The sequence below is a fragment of the Limanda limanda genome, chromosome 5, assembly GCF_963576545.1.
Source record: "Limanda limanda chromosome 5, fLimLim1.1, whole genome shotgun sequence".
NCBI classification, from domain to species: domain Eukaryota; kingdom Metazoa; phylum Chordata; class Actinopteri; order Pleuronectiformes; family Pleuronectidae; genus Limanda; species Limanda limanda.
This window is the reverse complement of record NC_083640.1, coordinates 25,356,541-25,378,641: the sequence shown is the minus strand read 5'-3', so window position 1 is coordinate 25,378,641 and position 22,101 is coordinate 25,356,541. Positions and strand designations below refer to the sequence as shown.

The 22,101-nt window shown below is 43.4% G+C and overlaps 1 protein-coding gene and 2 non-coding genes across 3 annotated transcripts; 2 read left to right on the top strand and 1 right to left on the bottom strand.

The window, feature by feature from the left end:
* Positions 1-1,700: 1,700 nt before the first annotated feature.
* Positions 1,701-12,509, bottom strand: LOC133001903 (polyubiquitin-A-like). The gene is made up of 2 exons (XM_061071613.1): positions 8,678-12,509; positions 1,701-1,798 (listed from the first exon to the last, which is right to left on the bottom strand). Exons 1-2 carry the CDS (start codon positions 12,507-12,509, stop codon positions 1,701-1,703), a joined length of 3,930 nt encoding a protein of 1,309 aa, XP_060927596.1.
* Positions 12,510-15,578: 3,069 nt separating this feature from the next.
* Positions 15,579-15,650, top strand: trnac-gca (transfer RNA cysteine (anticodon GCA)). Its single transcript has one exon. It is a non-coding gene; the product is annotated as a tRNA-Cys (tRNA).
* Positions 15,651-15,993: 343 nt separating this feature from the next.
* Positions 15,994-16,065, top strand: trnac-aca (transfer RNA cysteine (anticodon ACA)). Its single transcript has one exon. It is a non-coding gene; the product is annotated as a tRNA-Cys (tRNA).
* The last annotated feature ends 6,036 nt before the right edge of the window (positions 16,066-22,101 follow it).

The following is a 22,101-nucleotide window of genomic DNA, read 5'->3' as shown; positions in this document are numbered from 1 at the left end:
TCCTTCTTACACTGACAAGGAACAAGTCTAGAAATGGGAGATGATTGTAAACGTGTTGAAGGTTATTGTTACTTTGTTTGTATTCTCTTTTTCAAATAATCTAAACAAGCCAGTTAAATTAAGTCAAGGAACTTGTGCAGTCAGACAAACTCATTACGACTTGTCAAAAACAATCATTAATTCAGTTTCAACTACTCAAAACTTTTCAACATCTGTAAATATATAGTAAGATTCAAACTACTTTTGTTACCCATTATGTAAAAATCTAAAATTGAAGATATCTTTAATTTGGCTCAAATTAAGATTCCTTTTATTTTACCTTAAGATACATTAAGTTGGAACTTCCGAAAATGTTGAAGATATCATGAACTTGAACTGTGAGTATCCAGAATTAAATATGGATATCTGAATCTGGAATTATCATCATAATTAGGTTGCAGATGTCTTTAATACTTAATTAATAAACTGCTGAAAAGGCTAAATTGAATAATCTTTTAATCAGTGTTTCCTTTTCTAACCTCATCTCTCTCCAGGGGGCGTTTCCCAGCAAAGAGGACATGGTTGAGGCAGAAGATGCCCTGCGAGAGATGAAGGCTCAGAATCAACTGCAGCATGAGGAGGTTGCCCAGAACCAGAGACTGGAACGAAAGGATAAGAAAAAGGCGGTGCAGTTGATAAAGGACAACGCTCAGAGGAAATGTGAGAGGGAGCAGGAAGAATTTCAACAGGTTGTTTGGCTCACAATATTTATTTAAGAAATGAAAGCTGCAGCATGAGGTGGTGTTAAGGCCGGCGCATGCTTCTGCGTTTTTCACAGGCCCGGAAGCGTAAGAGCCCTTCCGGGCCCCTTAAGTACTTACGTATCACTTCTTACATGCTTACATGCGTCGCCCAATTTTTCTAACTAGACGGCAAAGCCCCGCAAGCGTCACGTGGCCGGCAAGGCTGTGATTGGTCTGCTAACTACATCACTTCCGGAGTCGCATTTCCGGTTCATGCCCGATAATACCGGCGGAAACCACGGAAGATTTAGAAGAACGAATATGGACCAAATAGAAGAGCACTTGGCAGAAGAGATCCGAAACTATGACCACTAGTATAACCCGTCACTGACCGGCGGATTTGTCCGCCAGAAAAAGGCTCTGAGGAGCCGGCGTGGCGATGTAAATAAACCGCTCTTCTTCTTGCCACACACGAAGAAGAGGCGACTTCGACAAAAAACATTACTGTGCCTATTGTTCTGGTGGAGAATTGCATGGCAACACGCGCAACGCTTGGAAAACCATGAATGACGAGTCCTGCGTTACAACTGCGTGCTTGCGGGCCCCTGACAACGCAGAAGCATGTGCCGGCCTTAAGTCCCTCACCCTCAGGGATCAACCCTGAACCGTTCCCCTTTATGTGAACTAAAAAGAAAAGATATTTCGACAAATACAGTAAGAACATCCTGTTGATTATTATTATTGATGTGATGATATAACACTTCAATGTAAACCTGCTCCTACAGGGCTGCAGAACAGCGCTGAAGACCGTACTTTGAAGTGGTTTAAGGATCTTCAGGATTCAGCTGCTCAGTGCGCTCAGTCCTTTCGACAGCTCAACTTCCCTGCATGCAGGCAAAGAAGAGCCTTTGCTGGTCTGGAGGGATGCCTTCCTTATCCTGGATCTTAGCTTTGACATTCTCAATGGTGTCACTGGGTTCAACTTCCAGAGTGATAGTCTTGCCTGTGAGGGTCTTCACAAAGACCTGAATCCCTCCTCTCAGGCGCAGCACAAGATGGAGGGTGGACTCTTTCTTTATGTTATAATCTGACATGGTGCGACCATCTTCCAGCTGCTAGCCGGCAAGAGGGGGAGCTCTGGATGGAAGTGGCTTTATGAAACTCTGCAGTGTGAGGAAGTTGCCAAGGTCCTGGAACTGAACAGAAAGGGTGCGGAGCAGTTGATCAAGGACAACGCTGGGAGGAAATGTGAGAGGGAGCAGGAAGAATTACAACAGGTTGTTTGGCTCACAATATTTATTTAAGAAATGAAAGCTGCAGCATGAGGTGATATTCGTCCCTCACCCTCATGGATCAACCCTGAACCACCCCCCCCCCCCCCCTTTATGTGATCTAAAAAGAAAAAACATTTCGACAAGTATAGTGAGAACATCCTGTTGATTTATTATTATTGATGTGATGATATAACACTTCAATGTAAACCTGCTCCTACAGGGCTGCATGACGACTTTGAAGACATTACTGTAACGGACTGGGTTCATGCTTATGTTTTGTTATGACTTGCTCAGAGCAGGCCCCAGTTAGTTTTGCCCTGTTGGCAAGATGAGCTTAAAGAAAATTAAGCAGTAGAAGGAAGCCAACTGTACGCAATATAACAGCGCTGACAAGGGACAGGGTGCGGCCGACCTCGAGAGAATTGACCCGCTCCGGGTGGTTCATGGAGCTCCTGGATCTGGTCACTTTGGGATCTCTAAGACTCTTCGCCGCCTCCGACAGGGATTCTACTGGGGCCAACACAGGCCAGATGTGAAAGACTATTGTCGCCGCTGCGACAGCTGCATCGCACCCAAAGGCCCCACAGACAAATCCCATGCCCAACTCCAACAGGTTCCAACAGGGGGTCCCATGGAGAGAGTCGGGGTCGATGTTTTAGGGCCATTCCCCCGCTCGGAAAGGGGTAACCGCTACGTCCTCACCATCATGGACTACTTCACCAAGTGGCCAGAGGCATACTGCATGCCTGACCAGAAAGCGGAGACCATGCTTTGGTGGAAGGAATGTTCAGCCGGTTGTGGGCACCCGAGGTACTCTTACAAGTTTACCAGGGGCAGCTGCAGAGTGCAGGGGCAAGGCATAAGAGGAACTACGACCTGCACACCAGAGGACGGCATTTCGAAGCCGGCGAGTTGGTCTGGGTTTACAACCCGCATAGGAAAGAAAGGCAGGTGCCCAAAGCTGGACAGCAAATGGATGGGGCCCTTCAGGGTCCTGGAGAGGCAAGTCGTGTATAGGATCCAGCTGCCGCTGAGAGGAAGGAAGGTTGCCCCCCATGGAGATAGACTGGCTCCTTATTGGGGCACGGCGATCCCACTGCGATTAGAAACCGTAGCACAGGGTGTCAGGGACACTGTTTGATCTTCTCCCCAATACCCCTCTGATGTGTCGTGTTCCTTATCACGTTCCCCACCGTCAGGATCTTTTCCCGGTCCCTGCCCCGGATTCCACGTGGGCTGGACCCCCCTCTGCTGCAGGGCCGCCACGGCCACAGAGGAAGCGGAGACTTCCTGGGAGTCTTTGTTGTTACCTCGGGGACGAGGGACTTTGATGGGAGAAGGTAGTGTAACGGACTAGGTTTATGCTTATGTTTTGTTGTGACTTATGTTCAGTTAAGACACCGTGTTAAGGAAGTATTGAGATGTCCTGAGGGTCAGTGAACAGGTCGGGGTGGGGCATGTGACACTTCTAGACATAGTGTGACATCTTCGTGTTGACTTTAATAAAGTTACAAATCAAGAAGAACTTCCGTGTCATCTATTAGGCGATGATGTTACAGTACTTTGAGATGGTACAAGGATCTTCAGGATTCAGCTGCTCAGTGCGCTCAGTCCGTTCAACAGCTCAACTCCCTTAAAGACGTCCAAGGGGGTTCATCTTCTCTGATCAGTGTTTGGAATGTAAATTTCCCAGCAGCCTTTAGGACACTTGCCAGGAGAAACTGATTTAAGATGAATAATAACAACAACATTCGTATCAAACAACAAACAGCAGGAGGATACAGACTGTACCAGTGAGCTGAGACTGACCCTCCAATGAAGGACGGTGCATCTGTGGAGGAATATCAGAAGTGAGTGACTCAGAATCCTCCCTCCACTTCATTTTGCCACGTTTTCCCGCACAGATTTTAACGTCCGGTGTTTTGCTCTTCACTTCCTTAGGATTCTTGGTTACCGTGTGGATGACTCTGGGATTGAAGGTCAGGACAGTTTCCTGAAGAGGATGTCTGGGATGATCCGTCTGTACCCTGCCGTGATTCAGCTGGCTGGCCCTACGGCTCCAAGCAGGGGGTAAAGACATTCTTGACATCTGTTGAGGTTCTCGTCCCTCACGAATCAAAAGTGTCAAGAGCTGAGCTCAAGTAACACAAGTCAGGGATGATCAACAAGAACATGAAGATCGAACAACAAGCTCAGATGTAGGAAATATTTAAACTCACATTTGCAAACAGCTACAATTTACATGTGGTTCATGTGGTTGTCCTTTAAATCACTTGTTAAGTCTTATTAATAAATCCTATTGTAAAAACTTCTCATTTATATGTACATTTTTATTTTAGTTCCACAATCATTATTTTTCCTCTTATTTCAAGCCTGGTTATTTTTATTTTGCCTAATTTTTTTTGTTTTAGCCTCTTTTTGTCATAAATCACAAAGTTAGTTGCTGAAAATGTTATCTCATTGCACATTTGAATGGATTTTAACTGGTTATTTGTTGTGTTTCAGTCCGTCCGCAGGTTGTCTTAGTAGACTGGTGTGACCAAGCAGGTTAACATGACCAGGGCCTGTCGTTTATTTATGTCAAACCCTGAGAATCGCTTGTGTTTCTTTGAAAGCTGTAGATGGAAGTGTAACTGTTTGTCTCTCCCGGGTTTGTGGAAATGCTTTAATGAAGCAATACCAGAGCCAGTTCTGGAAACTCATCCTGCTGCTCAAAGAGGAATACTTCCCCAGGTGACCAACACGCTCCCTCGGGATTTAAAATACAGATTAACAGCAGCTGTCAACAAAGCTTTGAACCTTTTCTCTAAAATGTGTCTCCAGGATCGAGGCAGTGACCAGCAGTGGACAGATGGGCTCAGTCCAGGGGCGTCGTTAGGCCTGTTTTAGGGGGGCTGAAGCCCCCCTAAAATGTTCTTCAGCCCCCCCAAATAATTTTTGGGATTTTTAAAAAAATAAAATTTAATTTTTTTTTTTTTTTAAATTAAACTATTGTTTTACACTTGGACACGTTATTTATAACTCTAACATGCTACATATGTGAGTGCGTTTCTGGTTATTATGTTTTCTCCCCCTTCAAATTACAATCCAATAGCCTCTCATCATACTTAACTTTAAAAGACCGGGCACTAGGACCTTGGGGAGTCTGCATCGCTGGTGCGCTGGCTTTCTCACTCTGTCAAGTAACTAACGTCTCTCATCAAGACAGCAGGATTAAAGCCAAAGAGTTTAGCTCATAGTAAATGATGCACGGAGTGAAATTGTCAGTACAGGTAGTTACAGAATGTGGCTATCTGTAGTTTCTAACGATTGTTACCTGCTTAAATTTAGGTTTACTTGAGGCAAATGAAAGGGAATATTGTAATGAGCTATGTTAACACTAAGCTAGCTATTTTGTTAGAAAATGTTTCCAGTGAGCAAGAGTGTGAACGAGCACATTTGAAATGTAAGAAATAACAATTTTTTGAAATAATTTGAATGTATTTTTGTGTATTGTGTATCTTATTCCCTTCTGCTCATAATACAACTAATAAACAACTCAGAAGTTGACACTGGCAGGTCCATTCTCCATCCATTCTGTGTGGTCCCTTTAAGAATAAGGATTTGGGAGTGACGCGGATATGAAAACTAGTATATCTGTCTTTCCTTTACAAGCAGGAAAATTATTTCTCTCTATTTGAGAAAAGTTCATATTTGTGTTGTCAAATTTCACAATGACCCTGAAATTCTGTCTCTTTTGTTATCTTATACTGAATGAATGCAAGCAAAGATACAGAGAAAAATCACACTCTTTCTAATTGAACCAATCTATGAACTGTCTGAAACAATGGATATCCCAAATGCCCCAAATTAGCCCAAAAAAAATTGGCGCGCGCTGCGTGGCAAACATTCGCCACCATTAGGGGCTAAGCCCCCCCTTTCTTTCAATCCTAGAAACGCCCCTGGCTCAGTCCTCAGACTCAAAGAGTTCATGGAGGTAAGATACTCACCGCTCATGTTAGACGAAAGAACAACGATGAGTCTAAACGCTTCTTCTGAAAAGAGACGTTCATTACGAAGCTGCTTTCAGACGTTCACCTCTTCACACTTTTCATAAATGTCATCAGAACTTAATTCACATTAAGATGAGGGCTGCAACTACTGGTTATTCTCATTATCAATGAATCTGCTGATGATTGTCTCCATTAATCAGTTAGTTGCTAAGAGGGTTAGTTGACTTGTTGTGTAAAACTTTGAATCCCTCACACAGACATCGCTGCAGACAGAAGACATCAAACCTCCCAAAGGTCAACTGAGCTCCACGTTCTGGAGCTCATGAGGACGAGGACATCTACCAAAGCTTCTGCGTCTCTGCTTCCATGTTCTGGACAGTTTTTTCCATCAGCAGCTTTGTGTGACTCAAACAGTTTATCCAGGCAGATAGTTTGTTTTTATTTACCTGAGAAAGTTAAGAATGTTATTTTTTTATTTATCATTTCATTGATTTGCTTAGAAAATGCAAGAAAATTGTAGAAAATGCCTGAATCACAGAAAATATTTAGAATTTTTTCCTTAAAAGATGAGAAGAACCTTTTCGATTCTCAAAATAACTTCCCACCTCTCTCCCCTGTCCCGCCTCTCCCACTGTCTCCCCTCTGTCTTTCCTCTCTCCCACTCATATATATTTAAATATTTCTCTAAGAATACAATTAAGTGTCTTTTTAAAAAAAATCCTTTATGATCAAATTGATATTTAGGTCCCAAGAACCAACGTTGGGAGGCCCTATTGAAATTGTAAAGCAGTAGGAAGGCAGCAGGAGAACTGAGACGTGATCCGATTTGCCGAATGGGGGGCAGGGGAGCGCCTTATACGCATCCCGGAAGGGAGTGTAAACATGGTCGAGTGTGTTCGCATCGCTCGTAGGACAGCTGATCAGCTGAAGAAAATCCTGCCGAGATACCATCAGCAGGATGGTATCTCGGCAGGATTTTCTTCATCTTGGTGTTGTTAAAATCACAGGCCATAAAACACTTTTGAATGCAGGGCTGTAAGTGTATTGTTACTATATCTACTTGACAAATTAATATGAATATACATATTCCAGGACCATTATAAAACAAACATCATGCTGCACAGCAAAACATGAAACAGCTCAACATTTCACCTTGCAATTTTAGATATTTGTTAGTATCTGGTGGCTAAATACCATTATTAAAATACTATTTCAATACCTATTTTGAAAAAACAGCAATACCAGGGTCAAACATGTCATTTGTGAAGATTTTTATTTTAATAAAGTAAAATCTCTCAGCATTAAAAAGCTGATCAAACAGGACATCTGAAACATTCATCAGGTTTCTAGAGATCGATGGTTATCTTCTGTATTTGACATTTTACAAAAAACTTTAGGAGAGAAACAACAAATTAAACATCTGTTTCAGAACTTGTTTCAAAACAAGTGAGGTAACGTTATCAGTTAAAAAAAACAAATAAGAGCTGTTGACAGTGGGAAGCCATTTATTTGATTTAATGATCAACACGTAACAGCAAGATTTCCATGCATGCACCTCTTTCAAATAAAAAACAGAACATTACATGTCCAAGATCAACAAAACAGATTACCCATTAGTGAACTCTTGCCAAACACTGGAGCACAATTAAATTTCAAAGATGCAACCTATTTGATCATTTTGTAGCAAACTCAAAACTGTGAGCCAATACTCTAACTCAGGGGTGGGCAAACGTTTTGACTCGCGGGCCACAATGGGTTCAAAAATTGACAGAGGGGCCGGGCCAGGAACAGATGGATGGAGTGTTTTTGTGAACTAATATAAATGACATGGAAAAATCATTACATGAAAGGATTTGGCCTTTACCAAGTAGCAAAGCGCTTATTTGCAAGGCCATTTAACAAAAACCCGCCTTCAGAGAAAGGTTTGCTAGCCTTTACTATTTCGAAGGCCCCCCAAAAAACATGCCTCGGTAGATGACTCTTTAATCGCAGTTTGTCTGTGAAATTTTTTTTTAGCAAAGTGACTGCTGATGTTGTACTCCATGAAAACTGCGACAGTTTCTCAGCATATCAGGCATACAGCCTTCGATTGGACTTCAGTGAAAAAGTATTTTGTTGTCAACTCCGTGTTAAACACTCGGCACTCATTGTCCACTTTTCGTTTCCTTGATCCTCTCATTTTACAGAAGGGCTCACAGGGCAAAGGGTAAAAGTGAAGGGAGATCATGTGCCCTTTCGAGCCCTATACACCACACTCCCAGGCAAATTTAATTTAGCTGACGCTTTTATCCAAAGCGACTTACAATAAGTGCATTCAACCCCGAGGGTTCAAACCCAGAACAACAAGAATCAAGAAAGTAAGATTTCTTAAAAAATAAAGCAAAACTACAAAGTGCTATAAGTACGTGCCATGTAAGTGCTACTAAATTGTTAGTTAATTCAATATTTTTTATTTTTTTTTTTTTAAATTTTTTAAATTTTTTTTTTGGTTATTTGGACAAGTTCGGCGGGCCGGACTAAAAAGCCCAAAGGGCCGTATACGGCCTGCGGGCCGTACTTTGCCCATGTCTGCTCTAACTGCAAAATATCAAAAGCACAGCAAAATCGTTCTGCTTTTTTCCACCAGGTGGCTTCTTAGTTAACTCCTCTCAGACGGAGCGGAGCACAAGATGGAGGGTGGATTCCTTGTGGATGTGGGAGTCGGAGAGAGTGCGGCCGTCTTCCAGCTGTTTGCCCGCGAAGATCAGCCTCTGCTGGTATGGATGGATGCCTTCCTTATCCTGGATCTTAGCTTTGACATTCTCAATGATGTCACAGGGTAAAACCTCCAGAGTGAGAGTCTTGCCTGTGAGGGTCTTCACAAAGATCTGAATCTCTCTTCTCGGGCTGAGCACAAGACGGAGGGTAGATTCTTTCTGGATGTTATAATCTGACATGGTGCGACCATCTTCCAGCTGCTTGCCGGCAAAGATCAGCCTCTGCTGGTGTGGATGGATGCCTTCCTTATCCTGGAACTTAGCTTTGACATTCTCGATGGTGTCGCTGGGTTCAACCTCCAGAGTGATGGTCTTACGATTCAGGGTCTTCACAAAAATCTGCATTCCTCCTCTCAGCCGCAAGACTAGATGGAGGGTGGACTCTTTCTGGATGTTGTAGTCGGAGAGAGTGCGGCCGTCTTCCAGCTGCTTGCCGGCAAAGATGAGCCTCTGCTGGTCTGGAGGGATGCCTTCCTTATCCTGGATCTTAGCTTTGACATTCTCAATGGTGTCACTGGCTTCAACTTCCAGAGTGATAGTCTTGCCTGTGAGGGTCTTCACAAAGATCTGAATCCCTCCTCTCAGGCGGAGCACAAGATGGAGGGTGGACTCTTTCTGGATGTTATAATCTGACATGGTGCGACCATCTTCCAGCTGCTTGCCGGCAAAGATCAGCCTCTGCTGATCAGGAGGAATGCCTTCCTTATCCTGGATCTTAGCTTTGACATTCTCGATGGTGTCGCTGGGTTCAACCTCCAGAGTGATGGTCTTACCAGTCAGGGTCTTCACAAAGACCTGCATTCCTCCTCTCAGCCGCAAGACCAGATGGAGGGTGGACTCTTTCTGGATGTTGTAGTCGGAGAGAGTGCGGCCATCTTCCAGCTGCTTGCCGGCAAAGATTAGCCTCTGCTGGTCTGGAGGGATGCCTTCCTTATCCTGGATCTTAGCTTTGACATTCTCAATGGTGTCACTGGCTTCAACCTCCAGAGTGATAGTCTTGCCTGTGAGGGTCTTCACAAAGATCTGAATCCCTCCTCTCAGGCGCAGTACAAGATGGAGGGTGGACTCTTTCTGGATGTTGTAATCTGACATGGTGCGACCATCTTCCAGCTGCTTGCCGGCAAAGATCAGCCTCTGCTGATCAGGAGGAATGCCTTCCTTATCCTGGATCTTAGCTTTGACATTCTCGATGGTGTCGCTGGGTTCAACCTCCAGAGTGCTGGTCTTACCAGTCAGGGTCTTCACAAAGACCTGCATTCCTCCTCTCAGCCGCAAGACCAGATGGAGGGTGGACTCTTTCTGGATGTTGTAGTCGGAGAGAGTGCGGCCATCTTCCAGCTGCTTGCCGGCAAAGATTAGCCTCTGCTGGTCTGGAGGGATGCCTTCCTTATCCTGGATCTTAGCTTTGACATTCTCAATGGTGTCACTGGCTTCAACCTCCAGAGTGATAGTCTTGCCTGTGAGGGTCTTCACAAAGATCTGAATCCCTCCTCTCAGGCGCAGTACAAGATGGAGGGTGGACTCTTTCTGGATGTTGTAATCTGACATGGTGCGACCATCTTCCAGCTGCTTGCCTGCAAAGATCAGCCTCTGCTGATCAGGAGGAATGCCGTCCTTATCCTGGATCTTAGCTTTGACATTCTCGATAGTGTCGCTGGGTTCAACCTCCACAGTGATGGTCTTACCAGTCAGGGTCTTCACAAAGACCTGCATTCCTCCTCTCAGCCGCAAGACCAGATGGAGGGTGGACTCTTTCTGGATGTTGTAGTCGGAGAGAGTGCGGCCATCTTCCAGCTGCTTGCCGGCAAAGATTAGCCTCTGCTGGTCTGGAGGGATGCCTTCCTTATCCTGGATCTTAGCTTTGACATTCTCAATGGTGTCACTGGCTTCAACCTCCAGAGTGATAGTCTTGCCTGTGAGGGTCTTCACAAAGATCTGAATCCCTCCTCTCAGGCGCAGTACAAGATGGAGGGTGGACTCTTTCTGGATGTTGTAATCTGACATGGTGCGACCATCTTCCAGCTGCTTGCCGGCAAAGATCAGCCTCTGCTGATCAGGAGGAATGCCTTCCTTATCCTGGATCTTAGCTTTGACATTCTCGATGGTGTCGCTGGGTTCAACCTCCAGAGTGCTGGTCTTACCAGTCAGGGTCTTCACAAAGACCTGCATTCCTCCTCTCAGCCGCAAGACCAGATGGAGGGTGGACTCTTTCTGGATGTTGTAGTCGGAGAGAGTGCGGCCATCTTCCAGCTGCTTGCCGGCAAAGATTAGCCTCTGCTGGTCTGGAGGGATGCCTTCCTTATCCTGGATCTTAGCTTTGACATTCTCAATGGTGTCACTGGCTTCAACCTCCAGAGTGATAGTCTTGCCTGTGAGGGTCTTCACAAAGATCTGAATCCCTCCTCTCAGGCGCAGTACAAGATGGAGGGTGGACTCTTTCTGGATGTTGTAATCTGACATGGTGCGACCATCTTCCAGCTGCTTGCCTGCAAAGATCAGCCTCTGCTGATCAGGAGGAATGCCGTCCTTATCCTGGATCTTAGCTTTGACATTCTCAATGGTGTCGCTGGGTTCAACCTCCAGAGTGCTGGTCTTACCAGTCAGGGTCTTCACAAAGACCTGCATACCTCCTCTCAGCCGCAAGACCAGATGGAGGGTGGACTCTTTCTGGATGTTGTAGTCGGAGAGAGTGCGGCCGTCTTCCAGCTGCTTGCCGGCAAAGATGAGCCTCTGCTGGTCTGGAGGGATGCCTTCCTTATCTTGGATCTTAGCTTTGACATTCTCAATGGTGTCACTGGCTTCAACCTCCAGAGTAATAGTCTTGCCTGTGAGGGTCTTCACAAAGATCTGAATCCCTCCTCTCAGGCGGAGCACAAGATGGAGGGTGGACTCTTTCTGGATGTTATAATCTGACATGGTGCGACCATCTTCCAGCTGCTTGCCGGCAAAGATCAGCCTCTGCTGATCAGGAGGAATGCCTTCCTTATCCTGGATCTTAGCTTTGACATTCTCAATGGTGTCGCTGGGTTCAACCTCCAGAGTGATGGTCTTACCAGTCAGGGTCTTCACAAAGACCTGCATTCCTCCTCTCAGCCGCAAGACCAGATGGAGGGTGGACTCTTTCTGGATGTTGTAGTCGGAGAGAGTGCGACCATCTTCCAGCTGCTTGCCGGCAAAGATGAGCCTCTGCTGGTCTGGAGGGATGCCTTCCTTATCCTGGATCTTAGCTTTGACATTCTCAATGGTGTCACTGGCTTCAACCTCCAGAGTGATAGTCTTGCCTGTGAGGGTCTTCACGAAGATCTGAATCCCTCCTCTCAGGCGCAGTACAAGATGGAGGGTGGACTCTTTCTGGATGTTATAATCTGACATGGTGTGACCATCTTCCAGCTGCTTGCCTGCAAAGATCAGCCTCTGCTGATCAGGAGGAATGCCGTCCTTATCCTGGATCTTAGCTTTGACATTCTCGATGGTGTCGCTGGGTTCAACCTCCAGAGTGATGGTATTACCAGTCAGGGTCTTCACAAAGACCTGCATACCTCCTCTCAGCCGCAAGACCAGATGGAGGGTGGACTCTTTCTGGATGTTGTAGTCGGAGAGAGTGCGGCCGTCTTCCAGCTGCTTGCCGGCAAAGATGAGCCTCTGCTGGTCTGGAGGGATGCCTTCCTTATCCTGGATCTTAGCTTTGACATTCTCAATGGTGTCACTGGCTTCAACTTCCAGAGTGATAGTCTTGCCAGTCAAGGTCTTCACAAAGATCTGCATGTTTACCCTGTGAAGGAATTTTAAAAAGCGTTAGGAGTCGTCAATAAATTTCATTTAGATAAGGGCTTGAGCCACAGATAAAATTAGTTTTAAAGCTTCAACAGCTTTCAAGGCGAGTGACACTTTAGAATAGAGCCAACTTTTTTATTTAATTAAATCCATCAAATTTTTCAGAAACGTATCCAGCCATTGAGATCAGTGAGACTGAAACAATGCCCCATCTCATACAGACAAGTTAAGATGTCGAGTCAACATCTATATTGCTAAGCTAACAGTCACACATTGTAATGTTAATGTTTAATAACTCACTTTCAATCCATTTATGAAAATGTAAAAAAGCTGAAGTATCAAACAAAGCAGCATTAACCTAACAGAGTAATAGTGTTCAGTTTTTCTGCGAAATTAACCTGACGCTTCCCATTGTTGATGGCCTGCTGCCCAAACAGCTGTTAAAGCTAACCAGCTAATGCTAACAAGCTCATGTTAATATCACAGAATGATAGCATGAAGTCGGCGTTTGTCATTTACCACGAAGTTAATGTTCCCACTGAGTTTCTCTTCTTAGGTTTAATATCATGCCTTAATAGGAGTTAAAAGGTTTTTTAAGTGAGTTAATCATGAGCTAAACTGCGATAAACACTGTGGCTAACATCATTAGGCTAAGGCCCGGTTAACAACCAAAACAGCTGATGAAGCCACTTAATCATTGTCACCTGCGGCTGAATCACCGTTAATTCAACCCATACATAACATCATGAAGATTGAAAGACAGCATATATATGGTAATTGTAGTTTGAAAAGAAAAGCTACCTACAAATTGTTTCTGATAATGTTTGACGTTTCTTTCTCAGTAAGAGCAAGCCCAAATCTTGGCAGCGATAGTTCGTAGAGGCACTTGCGGTGTCTTCTTCTTTCTTTGTCTTGTTTAATGGCAGGTGGCACCTAACATTAAAGTGTTTGTGTTGGGGTCAACAAAAACTAGCACTGATGTAAATGAAGCTGCCTTTGATGACACACTGATTAGAGTCAGCTGCCTATGATGACACACTGTTAAGAAGACGTTGCCTTTGATGACACATTGCTCAGAGTCAGCTGCCTTTAATGACACACTGTTATGAAGTAGCTGCCTTTGTTTTAAGACTCTTTAAAGGCAAAAATCAACATCACGTGAGGAACGCAGGAAGTGAAGCATTTATCCTGCATGCCACGCTGCCCCCAGGTGGAAAGGAGCAGCATGGTGGGAATTGTGGGAAAACTAACAGACTCTGCCAGGCATCATGTGACCCAGGTGCTGCACGTCGGCTGTTCCTGTCTGAGTACACAATAATGATAAAGAGGTCTCTGGTTCAAGTACGGATGCCCCCTGAGTAACACTTATGCCAACACACAATTAGACTCAATGCCACAAACCATATTCCTGTCTTCTACACTCTGGACAATAAACACACAATGAATGTCTGAGGAAACATGAATAAAACCTACAGGAGGAGAACAGAGTCCCCTTCTCGTCAACATGTGTTTCTTTCTTACACATTAATGTACGTAAGACATTCCCGATGGTCCAGGCATTTTTCTCTCTGTCTGTTGCATCTGAGGTTTTTATCAGTTTGGCAAATGTTGTAACCTGAAGTTTGTTCTCCTGCTGCAGGTTTTAGATCTGTGTGATGACCTTAAGGTATCATATATATCCTGTCTGACTGTGATCAGTACAACTGGGGGTATATAGCTCAGTGGTAGACCATTTGACTGCAGAGCAAGAGGTCTCTGGTTCAAATCCGGATGCCCCCTGAGTCTAATTTATATCCACTCTCCACAGAGATGCTGCCAATGACCATGTGATGTCTGTGTCTTCTACATTCTGGATAATAAACACATGATGAATGTCTATCTACCAACTATAAAGACTTATTTCAACCAAACTGTCCTCTTACCATCGTGAATTCTCCCTGTAGCTAACGCAAACTAAGACACACATCTATATTTCTATAATATTCGGGGATTAAATAAATTAGAATATGAGTATTAAAAAGAGAAACTTAGTCTCACCTCTGCAACTCTTCCTCCATATGATGCAGTTGTGTAAAACCACCTTCCTCTGTTTCCAGATGCCATGTTTGTGTCTCTGTCACCATCATGTAGATTTACTGGCTTCACATTGTTTTTTCTGCACTTTTAAAATCTGGTTTCATACAAAATCTGAAGAAACTGAATTTATACAAACTCAGGCCTTCAAGGAGGGCTCGTGAAGTCCCAATCTTTATGAATAATGGAATTTAATGGAATTTTCCCACTGAGTTTTTCTTCTTAGGTTTTAATATCAGGCCTTAATGAGTTAATAGTTTTTTTTAACTGAGTTAATCATGAGCTAAACTGCGATAAACACTGTGGCTAAGGTCATTAGGCTAAGGCCCGGCTAACAACCAAAACAGCTGATGAAGCCACTTAATCATTGTTACTGCAGCTGAATCACCGTTAATTCAACCAATACATAACAACATGAAGATTGAAAGAAAGCATATATACGGTAATTGTAGTTTAAAAAGAAAAGCTACTTACAAATTGTTTCGGATAATGTTTGACGTTTCTTTCTCAGTAAGAGCAAGCTCAAATCTTGGAAGCGATAGTTCGTAGAGGCACTTCCGGTGTCTTCTTCTTCTTTCTTTGTCTTGTATAATGGCAGGTGGTACCTAACATTTAAGTGTTTGTGTTGGGGTCAACAAAAACTGGCACTGATATGCAAATGAAGCTACCTTTGATGACACACTGCTTAGAGTCAGCTGCCTATGATGACAGACTGTTAAGAAGACACTGCCTTTGATGACACTTGTTCGGAGTCAGCTGCCTTTGTTTTAAGACTCTTTAAAGGCAAGAATCAACATCAAGTGAGGACCGCAGGAAGTGAAGCATTTATCCTGCATGCCACGCTGCCCCCAGGTGGAAAGGAGCGGCATGGTGGGAATTGTGGGAAAACTAGCAGACTCTGCCAGGCATCATGTGACCCAGGAGCTGCACGTCGGCTGTTCCTGTCTGAGTACACAATAATGAAACAGATCATGAGGGGAATATGTGGGGGGTATAGCTCAGTGGTAGAGCATTTGACTGCAGATCAAGAGGTCTCTGGTTCAAGTCCGGATGCCCCCTGAGTAATACTTATGCCAACTCACACTTAGACTCAATGCCACAAACCACATTCCTGTCTTCTACACACTGGACAATAAACACACAATGAATGTCTGAGGAAACATGAATAAAACCTACAGGAGGAGAACAGAGTCCCCTTCTCGTCATCATGTGTATACTTTCTTACACATTAATGTACGTAAGACATTCCTGATGGTCCAGGTATTTTTCTCTCTGTCTGTTGCATCTGAGGTTTTAATCAGTTTGTCAAATGTTGTAACCTGAAGTTTGTTTGCCTGCTGCAGGTTTTAGATCTGTGTGATGACCTTAAGGTATCATATATATCCTGTCTGACTATGAATTAGGGGGTATAGCTCAGTGGTAGAGCATTTGACTACAGATCAAGAGGTCTCTGGTTAAAATCCGGATGCCCCCTGAGTCTAATGTATATCAACCCTCCACAGAGATGCTGCCAATGACCATGTGATGTCTGTGTCTTCTACATTCTGGATAATAAACACATGATGAATGTCTAACTACCACTTATAAACTCTTGTTTCCACCAAACTGTCCTCTTACCTTTTTGTATTCTCCCTGTAGCTAATGTCTAACACAAACTAAGACACACATCTATATTTCTATATTATTCAGGAATTAAATAATTTTTTAAACTGAGTATTAAAAAGACAAACTTAGTCTCACCTCTGCAACTCTTCCTCCATATGATGCAGTTGTGTAAAACCACCTTCCTCTGTTTCCAGACGCCCTGTTTGTGTCTCTGTCACCATCCTGTAGATATACTGGCTTCACGTTGTTTTTCTGCACTTTTAAAATCTGGTTTCATACAAAACTGGAAGAAAATACATTTATACAAACTAAGGCCTTCAAGAACAGCTCGTAAAGTCCTAATCCTTATAAATAATGTAATTTAATGTAATGTAATGTAATATAATGTGATGTAATGTAATATAATATAAACAGGATTTTATTTTCATAAAGGTAATTGCTATATTGGTTACCAGGGATCGCTCCACTCTTTTATCAATTGTAATAATATATAATATGTTTATAAAAATTATCTTTTCAGACACTCTGAATGCATCAGTGAAGTAATTTCCCACTTGTTACTGATTACTAAAACAATATAAAACAAAGTGAGCATGAAATGTAATGCATTACAAAGATGTAGTGGAGTAGAAAGATTTTTGCTGATACGTGGAGTAAAAGTGAAAAGTACCTGAAAATGAAAAATGTAGAACTTTATTTTCAGTACATTAAATATAGTAACCCCTGGTCGAGACTTCTTCCGTGTGGTCTGGTTGAGGCTGAGTTTACATGTTGCTGCAGCTCCAGCTCCTCAGCGACAGAGGTCAGTCAAGGCCGCGAGTTCCAGATCCCTCCTCTCAGGTCACATCAGTTCACATCGGCAGCTGTGCAGTGGAAATCAAACCTGCTGCAGAAAAACAGTCGTGTTTACACAGACGTGTTTGTGAGACAGACAGACTGACAGACACACACTGTCTCACCTGCAGCAGGAATGCAGCCAAGTGGAGCGACGAGAAAATAACTGTTATGAAATGTGAAGAGGTCAATGAGTCAGTTCATCAGACGCGCTGACTCAATGTTATTCCACTGTGTCCTGAAACCTCCCCCGGGAATACCATCGTGATGAAGAGCTGCAGGAGGCTTGGTGTCATTTTAAGACATTCATGCAACTACTCAGATTCCAAATACCACAGAGCAGAATATCATCAAGCATGAAAACACAGAAATACAACACAATAGTTTTTAATTAACTTTACATATTTTAAGACTTTTAATATAATTTAACATAACGACTTTGCCAATAATTATCTTCATAGAATGGAAAGGTGAATTGATCTTCTGAGTACTGATACGATTCTGAAACACAATCAATCTTCACATGCTTTAAGTATCACAAGTGAATGTATGAACGGCAGAAAATAATTCCTGTAAATATTGCACCATTATACAGTATATGATTAGATTATTATTTGCCATGGATTCATGTGCAAAGCAACATTTTACTGTTGTAGCTGCTTGAGGCGCAGCTCATTTTTAAACAAATTAAACAAGAGTCAAGACTGAAACTAATAATTATTTTCATTATGGATTGATCTCCTGATTGTGTTCTTATTTTATCGTTTCATTTAAAACAAAGCATCCTGTTCTGAAAGACTTTCAAATAAAAAAAATCTAGTAATTTAAAGTAATAACAATATGAAATATCTGCATCAGCTGCAGATAGTTTATCTTAATGTCGCCACACTTGAGGTTTGATGTGGAGTAAAAATGCTTTGAAACTCAAAAGATTTCCACCACATCCGACTCGGATTTAATCAGAAACCTGCAGCAAGTGGAGATTTGCTGATGTGAACTCAAAACAACTTATTATTTGACCGCAGAAGATGATGATGCATGACACGCATATAGGGGAAACAAAGATAAGGAGCCGCAGCAGAACACATTTCTGTCTCTGTTTTGATTCCCCGTCTTTCCGCCTTCACCACTTTGGCCCTTTTTTCTGTTGTGGCGAGGCCTGCCAGGGGTCAGCCAGGGTCGCGCCAGACACAGAGAAATAGGGTAAATGCTCTAAAACTCACTAATAACCCCTGGTGAGGTCCCCTAACCCCCTCCAAGCGTCGGAGGAGCAGGCGGCTGGACGGCGGCCGCTTCCATCCACTCGTCTGGTTTGCATTAAATGGACACATGTGGTCTCCGTTTTGAGAAGTGCGGCTAACACGAACCCATAACCAGCCGTATGACAAAAGGCAGCGGATTTAAGGCAACACTTTGCTCAGGGTCAGTGTTTCACTTTAAACAGGAACTACTGCATGGACAGGAAGCGTGTATGATTTGATTTTAAGCCCTTCGTTAAGGATGGCGGGCGGAGTGCCACTGCGATATGGAGCCGTTGATCTGAGGGGAACTTTGTGGACGATGGGAATCTGCTGCCAGGAGGACGCACGTTTGATGTTTCGGCTCAAACTTACATATCATATGTCAGACCGTTACAGCTGCGAGTTGCTATAAAACACGAGACAACTCTTTTGACCACGACTGAGATTTATCCTCCAGCTCCGCACACAATAGCTTAGTGTGTAGCTCAGGGACACATGGCGGGTGATGGACACGTTAGCTGTGGCAGGGATCAAACCTGTGACCTTTTTTGTTTACGAGCAGACAATCTGTCTAACTACCGGACCACCCTGCAAACCAAACAGCCACTGGATATTTTGATAAAGGGACAAGTCTGATCCAGAACCAACACTGAACACATCCCACTAACAAGCTTTGTGTGTTTGAAACATCTCTTTTTTCTGTGTGGACCCTATCACCTTCTGTGTGTTTGATAGAAACTAGATAGAAGCTTATGGATAATACTGAGGAGAGACGGTCTATTCAGTGGCTCTTCTGGAACTTTCAATCACATCCCATGATCCTCTTCAGCACATGGAGTTGCCCAGTCGTCATGACAGTGTATGAAATTCCCATTTTTGTACTGTTTGCTTTAAGCACTTTCTCCTCCGTGTTCGCAGTTTGCGTCACAAGGTCAATTGAGCTGATGTTCTGAAGCGCTCGACCATTTCAGGTTGATGATTCATGTCTTCAGTGAACAGTTTTCTACAGGCAGGGGAACCAGAACCTTTGGATTTGTTTGTATAGATCAAATATAGAAAAAATACTTTATGGTTTAAAGGCCGATGCTGAGGCCTTTCTGAGTTTTTCTCTTCTGAGGGAGGTGAAAGTTTGAAACTTTGGGTAAAAGGAGTTGCAGGTGTCAAAGCTCATTTCCCTCTTTCACAGGAATTAATTTCATCAATTCCATTATAGGAACTCGTCCAGCTTCCTCCCATCAGTGATTCATTGTGTCACACTCTGCCTGTTCTCAGTCACTTGAAACCAACAGGAAGAGCCTCCTCAGCTCGCTGACTTTCACGCAGCATGAACACAAATGATTTGCACACACACATAGTAACTCACGTTCAGAAGGTGGGACGTCATTGTTTTTTTGCAGGTAGGAAGTGAATCTCAAATTCTCATTACGAGACCTTCAGGGATAATCTTGGACTTATTCCAAAACTCTGCTTAACACATAAAATCAGCTTATTATATCTTCCGGTTATCCTCAAGATGTTTCCTAACCGCACCAAAAAAGAGAAAGAGGAAACATGGCCCAGAGTTCTGTGTTGTTTGGGCCAGAAAAGAAAATAGTGGGACGGGTCACTTTTTAATCTGGGACTTGTATTTGGCTTTTAAGGAGAAGTGTTGACTGACTTTATCACTGAATGTTAACATGTTGAATTGTAACAAACCAAACTGGCTTAAATAAAGAGTTGTTTTCCGTTTGGCCCCACACTTTGTTACTTCTATTGTAAATGGTTAAGCAGAAACTGAATCAAACATTTTCCAATAATATTGTTCGGAGAGACAGAGATTTTAGGTTGATCCCTGCTCTCACAGAAACAGAAAATTGTAAGATAAAGGTCGTTTTCATTCCCGTGTCTCTTGGTGCAGAGCCTTTTCCGAACCACAGTACGGATGTAAAAGATGCTTCGGACCACTGTTCAAACCAATTGAACCAGTTCAGTCATTTCCCCTTCCAACGTCATCAGATCCAAACGCGTCTACAATCCAAGTCATGTATAGATGGATGCCCACGTAGGTGATGACGACTGGAACATAACAAAGACACGAAGCTTGGTTCAGATTTTTACATGAGAAAATGTCATAATAGAAATTGGTTCAAGTCTGTGTGGTTTGAAGTCAATTTCACAAACAGACTTCATTCTCTATTTGGGTCAAACGGAAATATGAAGTTTCATCTTCACACTGTTTAGTATTTCAGAGCAAAGCCTTCATGTGCACATTAACCAGAAATAAATATCCATGCAGCTGCAACTAAGTTCCAGGTCTGCATCTAATCCTGTCAGCATCTCCCCCTCGCCCAGGTGAAATCAACCCAGGGATGTTTTCAGATGAAAAGCCTTTGTGGTTTCCATCTGGTCCCGAGGAAGCAGCTGTTGCTCCGTCATGAATGGAAGCCTCAACGTGTTTATTGCATGCACAGGCTCTCCTAGAGTGCCGTGTTTTGCTTTTGGTAAAAATTCAGAAACCATAAAAAAAAAAAAAGAAGAAAGGACCACAACAAAAGTGCCCAGCGTGACTTTCCTGTGAGCTAATGCTGAGTTTGTGTTTGAATGTGTGTGTTGGGGGTTGCTCATTCCAAGAGCTTGACTTGGTTAACCCTCACTGCATCTGCTCGTACACACACCTCAGCTCGCAGATCCACCCAGATTTCAATCTCTAGTGATGAAGTTCATTGAAAGGCGCCAATGTGTTTTCTCTGGAGCAGAAAGTAGGTTTTTTTACCAGGAGCACATGGTGGCAAAGTTTGCTTTCCAAGAACTTTGGCCATCTTTGGGTTTACACGACAAGAGGTTGTGATACGTGCTCCGGGTAGAATTAACTGGACATAACAGCGACTCGCTTTTGGAAAGTGACGGGGCTAGCTGGTTAGCATATTCACTTTGGTGGAAGCAGATCAGAAAATGCCTTGTTTTCCACCACTAGCTGTAAAAAATCGCCCTTAAAGACTTAAATATGAGGAGATGACAATACAATCAAGGCTGGAGAAGAAAGCTTGTGTCCAGCATGATCAAATCTGAATATAATCATTCCACCATGATTGCCTGATGTGCCTTTGAGCAAGGCACAACATCCCCAGACTCTGGTTGGACTTGACAGAAAGGCTTTTGATTGATGAGGTTTGGAAAAGTTTGAAGTTTGGACAACAATGTTTATACCAGTGTAGTGTGGGATACCCCACGCCGATCATGAGCAGAATCGTGATAAGAAAACGGGTTCCTGCTCTTTGCAAACCAATCATCTTGCAAACTGTAGGCGGCAGTGCATTGCAAACTCGTGGTTTCCCTCGTGTCCCAGTCCGTGTGTCTGAGATGAGCGGATAGGTGAAAAGAAAAGAGCATCTAGTGGCCATTAGAGAAACTGCATCCCAAAGCAGTTCATCATTGTTTTTCCTTTTTGCACTTGACTGTATTCTCATTAGGACTTTTACAGTTGCTGTGTTTAAATGACATCATTGTCCTAACACCCTTAATCACCATGTTATGTGAAACTCCAGTTGTTTTTCAGCATTCCCCCGCACCAGTGTCACTTACGCAGAATACTATATTTATGCGACTTGGCAGTGACTTGAATCCTGATTTTGAAGCGTATTTCTGGTGTAATTGAGAGCCGCTGTCATCGGCTGGATCTCTGCCACCTCTTGTAAAAAACACTGAGGAGGAAAATGTATTGGTACCATCTGTGTGGAGCATGAGATAACTTGTTTATATAATTCACGTTACGCCAGTGCAGTGCAGTTAATTTAGAGCTACACGAGCAGGTTTAAGTTTGCTCGGCACAGACAATAAAAGGGTTTGTGGAA